At 36.5% G+C, this 9,093-nt stretch overlaps 1 protein-coding gene across 1 annotated transcript; it reads right to left on the bottom strand.

The window, feature by feature from the left end:
* Positions 1-1,625: 1,625 nt before the first annotated feature.
* LOC145769325 (homeobox protein Hox-B7-A-like) lies at positions 1,626-4,641 on the bottom strand. Its single transcript, XM_082580925.1, has 4 exons — positions 4,327-4,641; positions 3,836-3,882; positions 2,973-3,333; positions 1,626-2,532 (listed from the first exon to the last, which is right to left on the bottom strand). The coding sequence occupies exons 1-4, from the start codon at positions 4,514-4,516 to the stop codon at positions 2,228-2,230; spliced, it is 903 nt and encodes a 300-aa protein (XP_082437051.1). The 5' UTR covers positions 4,517-4,641; the 3' UTR covers positions 1,626-2,227.
* Between the last annotated feature and the right edge of the window lie 4,452 nt (positions 4,642-9,093).

Genomic DNA, 9,093 nt, shown 5'->3' with positions numbered 1-9,093 from the left:
AGTAAAAAGGTTCAGGGAGAGTGGCAGCTGCTTACCAAAGGTCAAGAGCACTCCAGAGATGTCCGTAAGAACCAAAAAACTCATTATGAACATTAGAAAAACGTTGAAACTGAAGCCAGGAAGGAGCAACAGAAAACTTGTTAAAGAGGCAATGTTAACTGCTCAACCGTCCAGAGGCTGGTGGTAAGGGTCTTAAGGTCAAGCCCTACAAAATTACCAAACGACAACTTCTTTCCGATGCCACAAAGAAGAAGAGGTTTGAAAGTTTAAAGATTCTTCTGAATAAGCTCCTTGATGGCACGCAGCCACAAGTTTTCTGGACTGATGAGAAATTATTCACCGTTCAAGTCATGCACAACAGCCAAAATGATCGGATTTGGATTAAACTTAAAAATTCACTGCCTGTTGAACGTCGAACTTCTTTCAAGAGGTAAAAACCAGCTTTGGTAATGGTTTAGAAAGGGGTTACGTCCACGGGTCTCAAAACCCCTTTATTTTCATGGAGGCTGGTGTCAGAATCAACCAACCTGTTTACCTAAAGATGTTAAAGGATGAAGTTTTTCCTTGGGTGAGGACAGGCAGTGGAAATGAAAGAATTACACTTCAGCAGGATGAAAGATTCCACACAGTTAGATTGGTCCAAAGACAATTTGTAGTCGTTTTGGCCCTAGGAACTAGGGCTTCCATCTTATTCTGATTTAAATCCAATGGACTTTTGGATATGGTCTATCTTAGAGCAACAGTCCTGCGCGGTATCCCACTCGAGTGTTGAGGTTTTGAAGCAAAAACTGACCAAATCTTGGGCAAAAATTGTCGCTCAAACTGTGCGTGTCACGTGTGATCAGTTGATCTCTCGTCTCCACCAGGTTATCAAGGAGAAAGGTGAATATGTTAAATAATTCTTGGATGTTATCAAAGACAATACATTTTCCTTTTATTTTATATATGAGTTGTTTTTGTTGGCCTTTATATAACTGAAAGACCTAACTTTTATTTGTCCACACTTTGCTCGGCCACCTTGTACAACGTTTTAATATCATTGCAATTCATGTTAAGTGACGTTTGCCCCCTTCAATGTTTCTTGTGCCCCTTTAATATTTTTTTTCTAGCTACGTCACTGGCATAATCTACATTTTCTTTACGGCAGAAACCACAGTAGACCTGATAGGTCATAAAACGTAGACTTGTAGTTGTGATATTGATGAAGGCTACAAGATGGTCGAGTAAGCTTCGCTAACTTTACTTTTTTCGTTAAATTTTTTTGAATTTGTTAGTTGAATTCAATGTAAATTAATTCTTAATTATTATCAATGCAATCCATTGTCTACAAATATTGCACGCTGTATTTGGTCGGTCTTTCCTGTGCTGTAAGACTACGAAAATGTTTTTCATGTAGGCTACGTAGGTTTAATTACCTTAAATGCTTGCATCTCGTAGTAAAATGGCGTGTGGTTTATTTTAATTTACGATTCTCATGCATTAGCATTTTATATTTAATTCCAGTGCATAACGAAACCAAATTGCTAAGATCTCGAAATAAAAGAAGAACAAACAATTTTCGGTCAAAAAGAAATAAAACTTGTTTTAAAAATGTTTCAACGAAAACCTTAGTAATAGTTGCCTTTGTCAGCGAGCTGTCCCAACAAACGGTGAAAACTGTTGATTGCTAAAAGTAGGCTAGCCCATATAGTTCAGTTCAGTTTGTTTTTATTTCTGACCATCACAATGAAAAAACAATATATGACAAACATAGCAGAGGTCTAGAAAAGGGTAGAACCGACAAAACGCGGACGTTATAGCGTGCATGATACCAAAGCAGGACAATCAGTTTAAAATATGGCACGGTCGCAACATATACAATACATGCACCGGAATTGTCAAAATCTATTTTACCAAACATTGTATAATGGTTACGTTGTTTGAAATAAATCCATAAGTTAATAAATGTTTCTTACTATGAACAAACCCACTAATCATCTACACAGAAAAACATTAGTCGCAACAATTGTTCGGTGACGGTTGGTGGTTTGTATAGTTCTTTATGCTTAAAAAAAAACGCAGCTGACATTTAGCTTATTGAGTACAATCAGCTGGTTTTAATTTATTCCCTTTCAATCACAGTGTGTTGCAGTTTGTATGCATAACAGCTTCGCACTTGAAGAAAAAATGCGTCTTTAGTGCAAAAATACATCTTTAACTGGTTTGACATTTCACCAATGTTAGGTTTCTAGTTTCCCGTAATCTTGGCTTTTGAGTGTGTACTTCCGTCGATCTCCTGAAGTTTTTCCGAAATAGTTTTTCTCTTTGAATTTAATTTATCTTTATCTTCTCCCACGACATCTTTGCTTTCTTTCTTCCATTTCATCCTTCTATTTTGGAACCATATTTTTATCTGTCTCTCGGTCAGACAGAGAATGTGGGAAATTTCTATACGACGTCTCCTGGTCAGATAACGATTGAAATGAAATTCTTTCTCTAATTCCAGAGTCTGGTAGCGAGAATACGTTTGTCTTCCTCTTCTCCTTTGTGATCCTGTATTCGAATGTTAAATTTCAGTTTTTATCTTACAACATCGTTTGGTGACCTAAATTTTCTGACAATGTTGTAATTAGAATACCATCAGGCACTAGAAGCATATCACTCTTATACAAAATAGGTTAATTATTTTCAAGAGATGATAGAGTGTTGAAGTCATAACCTACCGCATAGCCTATTTAAAACTAAAATTGAAAAGAATTGGCTTGATACACTGCATTCTTGAAGTCTTGTTTGTCAACACCAATGAACAAAAGTCTATTTCTTGAATAAAAAAATCCGTTCCTTTTGACTAAATCTCTTTTTGTACTGTACGATAATACCCTTTTAAAAATAGTCTAAGAGATTTGATCAACCTCTAATTTATACAATGTTTCATAATTATTTAACTTTATTTCCACTTTCGGATAGGTCAGACTGGCTCAGCAATGACTTACCATGCTGTCTCATCCAAGGATACACCGGAATTGAAGACTCATTATCCGCGTTGTCGAAATCTTCCGTTTGTTTAGCGCAACTATCTTCTTGTGATGTCACTATACGCCCAATTTGACTCTCTAGCAACCGTTGGTGAGCAATGATACTGTCGTTCTGGCATGCTCCATGGCCGCCAGGTAGTGTAAGAAATGGATAGCCTGAGTAGCCAACGGTTGGATGGTTGTAATAATGCCCAGAGGAAAAACTTGAAACCGAATTCGGAAAATGTCCATACGGGGCATAACTTGAAAAGTCACCAATCAAATTGGATGTTTTATGCTTGCTTGAGCGTCTGTTTTCCAATGCGGCATGAGTCGTCGTCTGGAACACACAGAACAATGTTTACGTGTGGCTGTTAAACTTTTGTATTTGCTATTGATACACCATAATTGGCAGGTGAAGAAATGAAAATTGGTTGGTTTTGTTTGCTGACAAATTAGATGCTCATCAAGCAGCTTCTAGTCAATAAAAAATGAAATTATTTACTTAATGATAATTTATTGCAGGCAAGTGTCATGTTTACAACCGCTTTTAAAATCATTTTCTGCTTAGCGTCGTTGAGGAAGTACTTTATAGTCCACGTCAAAATCGAAATGCTTTTCAGTTTCGAGAGCGCAATAATAAGATTGAAGTTTACTTTCTTTCTTGGTCAGTTTATGATTAAATAAGATCAAAAATAAGAACGTGGTTCTGCATTTAAATTCGCGTCAACCACACGAGTCCAGATAACCATTTCCTCATACAGTAGGCTATATGAACTGTGCGTTCACATCTTTAAATTGAACTGTTTTGTACGATAAGTACTTAACATTACGCTTCTTACCCTGCTTTTATCTGGACTTGCAGAAATATGATTGGAACGAGTTTTTCCTGAAAATTAAGAACAAACTTAAAAACACAAAGGAACATTTTAAGCTAAATTTAGTGTTACATGCAAATAACATATTTTGATTTCAATCCAAACCCAGCGTAGACATAAAAAAATAAAAAGCTTTGTTATCAGAAATAAAGTGATAAAATAGAAAATACATGTTATTTATCCAAGACATGCATCACAATGTACAGTAAAACACAAATAGCGTTCCATCATCAATTGATGATCTGAAAAAAAGCGAATCATTACGCATCATTACAAATTAGTAGTGCTCGACTTTGCTGTGTTGTTCACTATTTTATAACTCATACTTTCTGATAATTATTTTTATTTTTTATGAATAATCCACTGTGCTTAGTGTTTACTCTTGCAACACTTTCGAAGTAACGTATCAAGTTTAGTTGGTCGCAAGGAAATATGTTTGAGATTTCATTGCTTACCTAAATCCTCTTGCGTATGATGCACCCTGCCATTGTGACCCTCAAAACATGGATAGATAGTGGGTCCCTTCACAGTAACTCCAGGCTGACCCCAAATATTTGCAAAAGAATTTGTTGGGTTAAGGAAAGTTGAAACATCGCTTCCAAAATTGAAATCAATTGGAGTTGGTAATAAGTATGAAGATGCCATAGGAACGATTAATTGGAATTATCAATTTGTCATGCAATTGCAGTTAACAGAACTAATTTTAAGTATTCAATGACATAAACCCACTAAATACAGTCTATGTTGTCGTTTCATCAAATAAAATAGAAAACAAATCTTGACAGACAGAAACATATTGATCAGAGATTTATTGCTAAATGCATTATTACTCAAGATTTGTTACTTAAACTTTACATCTTAATTAAGCACTTATAATGTGGGCTAAGTAAGGGGAAAAAATCCTTCTCTATGAAAACAAAATTGTTTTAAAAACTTTTAAATATAAAACTAACTTTTAAAAGATAAAACTAGTCTAATTTAAGCCAGCTGTCCCAACAACGATGGAAATGCACTAAAAAATTCGAAAAGCTTTCAATTAAAAACAGACCGGTTGTTCAAGCGGATGATTTGTCCGAAAATACAGAAGCATAGTTTTGTGTCAAACAGTATTACCGAACTTTTAAACTACAAAATCGTCCTATAAAAGCAGGCAAAAATATTTTATACCAACTATTCAATTTTATGCTGTTTTTCCCGTCACAGACACTTTCTTAGCTATACTTGCAGGAAGGTAACAAAATACGAGTTCTCTAACTTATATTTACACAAAAACAAAAACCATTGATAAACTGGGCTGATGAAGAGAAATAAGCTATGCATTATGCAATAACGCATGTAAGAAAGCCGTAATAGCATAAGCTATAAAATAATAAAAAGTTCAGGTATTAAGAAAACAAGTGATTGAACCCCACTCCCTTGGAATTAAAAGTTATGATTCAACTTTTGAAGTTAAATTTAAAACCGTTTTGTTTCTGGTGACATAAATTTTTTAATATTTTTAAAAAGTTTTGTTTGGACTGTATGGTAATGAGAGTAAGGTTTATACAGCTGAAGCGGGGTGATAAGACGGACACATGACACACAGGCCCGGCGCAAGGCTATTTTCGCCCAAGGCAAGGTTCCATTTCTGCGCCCTCATTGGCTCTACATTTTATTGTATGCTTTTAAAACAATAACAGTTATGACTTTTTTCGGTTTCTGCAACTCAAATTTTTCTTGGTTAGATTAATTTACAGTGGTTAGTAGCAGTAATTAAATGATAGTGAAAATTTATACAATGCTGGTAGGCTGCACTAATAGCCTAGAGCTCTACTTTAAAATGTCACTTTTCATTCTTAGGCTACGCTTCCATTTGCAAGTTTCGTTACCAACTTTGCAATGTTGAGCACGGAAGCATAGCCAGGCTCGATGTATATCCTAGCCAGTGAAGATGACAAGATCGTCTAGTGAGTACTCTTGGACCAGGGCCCGTGATTATTTTAGGTACCGTACCCAGAAGTTTGTTGAAAAACCAAAGATATTTTTATAAATGTCCTCGTTTTTGCACGCTACTAGTTGAGGTGTTCTGTCTTACAAAACAAACAACTAATTTTTTTTTTGAAATTTTTTTTTAAAGGCCTTAGGTTATTCAGAGAAGGTCCGAAATTACGCTGGGTACTGGTCCCGATCTGTTTTCTTTGCGACCTTCATCGTAGTTACTGTAATTCATCATACAGACAGCAAATCGATTACAGTCAAACTTCGATACTATGCTACCTTGCTATTATGCCACTCTCGCTACTATACCACTTTTGATCGTCACCAGCTAAATTCAATAGAAAATATATTTACTATGCCACCCCTTACCCTCGCTAGTATGCCACATGAGAGTACAGTATTACTGTATTAACGAAACAATTAACGGTACGAACGAAACGATTAAACGGTTGTAAAACGGCAAAAGTATATGTATGTGGAATGTGCATGTAATGTGTTCTCTCAAGTTATCTACTGTAGGTCAGCCCAAAACTATGACGAATCATCAGCTGGCGCATGTTCTTTCGGCAAATTTCGCACACCTCGTTGTCTAGCTAACCGATCGCATCACACTGGGCTTCCCACTTCTCTGCTGCATGAACTTCCAGACAGTACTTCATGCCCGCTGGGCATCCTCGAACGAAACGATTTCCTCCTCAACAGTTATCTCATCATCTTCGCTTTCAACCGGTTCCTCGCTGCGCAACATCTCCTTCGCAATCTCATCCAGTGTGAAAGATCCACCAGTCTCGAGGCGCTCATCAGCTTCAAGAAAGTCAGACAACTCGATCTCTTTGTTCTGGTGCATCTTTTCCTCAGCAAACAGAGCTTCCAAGATCTCGAGCAGACTAACATCATCTGGCTCAGATTGGATTTCCTCGTACAACACATTGTGGCATTACATGGTCACGTCACAAGGCTGTTTTTACAAACTCTCGCTACTATGACACCCTCGCTACTATGCCACTTTCTCTCGGTCCCAAAGGATGGCATAGTAGGCTATCGAAGTTTGACTGTATTTTTAAATTGACTAAACGTCTGTAGACGTTGAATCAGTGCAAAAATGAACTGGTTTACTGACTAAGCAAGCCTATATCCTGAACCAATGTAGAGCATAGAATCGTTTTGATGAGTTTCAACTTTGAAAAGCTTCGCTCAGCGCTTGCCACGGATATTAGAAGCGTCAGTGGAATAGACAAATCTATGAAGCTTTTGGTACAATGTCTGAAAGTTTTTATTGCACCAAAAACGGTATAGCACATTTTCAGGTGTCATAGATTTGGAGATTTTTTAGTTATTGTTGTTGGTTCACAGCTCAACTCATTGGCGTCAATGTTTCTGCTTGTTGCATCAACATTTTGCAAAAATCTCAAGCTCTTGCGACGACTGCAAATGCAAGTTCGTAGTTCCAGATGAGCTCATCAAACTTGTGGTTTTAAAGCATCAGAGCTACTTTCTGGTTTATTATCTTATAAAGTATAGGTTAGGCTTGGAGTTCATACGACAATATTCGGAACACAAAAACATCTTTACTAAAAAAAAACTCTAAAAAAGTTTTAAAAAACTGCAAGAATCAGAAAGTTCTGCTTCCACTTGAAGGCTGCGCCCTAGCCGACTGCCTAGTTCGCTTAATGGACGCGGCGGTCCTGATGACACATCTGTCTATTTTTCGCATGTTAAATTTGTCAAGAAAGCTGCAAATACTCTGCTTGTTATTTTTCACAATAATATTACAACACATTAGCAGTTGAGCGCGAACATTTTTCTGTGCTTTTCTTGATTTTTTGTGTTTTAGCTTTGTACTTAGTTTTACAGAATAGGTTTTGCGGCCATGGTTTGAAAACCACTATCTTATACACACAAAGTATACTTTACCTCATACCATTGTTATTAACTGGAGTAGGTTACTTTAGTCGTTAATTTGTTGTAGGTTAATGAGCAATGTTTTTAGTTCGATACAGGGATTAGGCCTAGCCTATTTCATTTTTTTCAGTTTTTGATAAGCACATGAACAAATTATTTTCCCTTAGAAACCGTTGGTAATTTATTTAATTAGCTAATTATTTGTAACACGTTTGCGGCATGCCCTATGCTGCAAGTTTAGTTAATGCTTGATTTATTATGCTTTTTTAATTTTTAGAAATGATTCGTGCAATTATTATCTAACTGCTGTCATTTAAATTTTTTTTGCATGAAGATGTTGGTTTTAATAATTGGTGCACAATATTTGACACAACTCTTTAGCTTAACCTTTTCTGTTACTATTCAACTTTGCAAATCAAAAAACAAATCAACAAAATTGATGTCAAATTTACTTGCTAAAAATGCAGTTCTGAACATAGTTTCACTCATACATTTTATTGAACAGAAAGTCTATATATGGCTGTTTCCAGGGCCTCCGAGAGAAGTCAGCACTGGTCGGGAAACAATACGAAAAATGGGCCTCATAATATTTTTTAGCAAATATTGCGTTGCATGTTCGTGTTAAGCTGAAGTTAGCCTACTTTCCTCAGCATGAAAAGAACTTCGTTCAATGTAAATATCATCAATAATCACTGGATTACACTTGCAGCAAAAATGCCATTGAGGCTAACTATTTTGTCTAGAAAGCTTTGTAAACACACAATAGGCCTACAGGCAACGAAAATAGTTCAACCAAGCATTTAATTCAGGAGTGTCCAAACTTTTTCCCACGCGAGACAGATTTGACAATAAGTGTTCGCGGGCCAACAGCCACAATAATTTTTCTGAAAACTGCAAGTTGAATTTATATGATTTTTGTGTGTTTGCAGGCCAAAAACAACACATTGTACAATAACAGGCGCGGGCCATATAAAAACGTCTCGTGGGCCGGAGTTGGCCCGCGGGCCAGACTTTGGACATCCCTGATTTAATTCAACCCTTTCTGGACTTTTTTCAATGCAAAGTTACGGATCACAGCATCAAATGATAAAATTTTGCGACGTCTGAATTGATGCACAACATGTATAGTTAGGCTTTTCAATCGGTTTTGAGTCATAGGCTTACTGGAGCGCAAACAATTTTTTACCAATTTCAGTAATTGCTAAAACCACGTTCTCAAAGCGCAACCGTTGGAGGTAGCTACCGGAACACAAAAAAAATCATAACAAAACTATTTGGAAAAACCTGACGAAAGTTGCAATCAATGATTCCTTGTGTGGACATTATGGGGTGGTTCGTTCTGG

Source organism: Aplidium turbinatum, chromosome 4, assembly GCF_918807975.1.
Source record: "Aplidium turbinatum chromosome 4, kaAplTurb1.1, whole genome shotgun sequence".
NCBI classification, from domain to species: Eukaryota; Metazoa; Chordata; class Ascidiacea; order Aplousobranchia; family Polyclinidae; genus Aplidium; species Aplidium turbinatum.
This window is presented reverse-complemented; position numbering and strand designations above follow the sequence as displayed.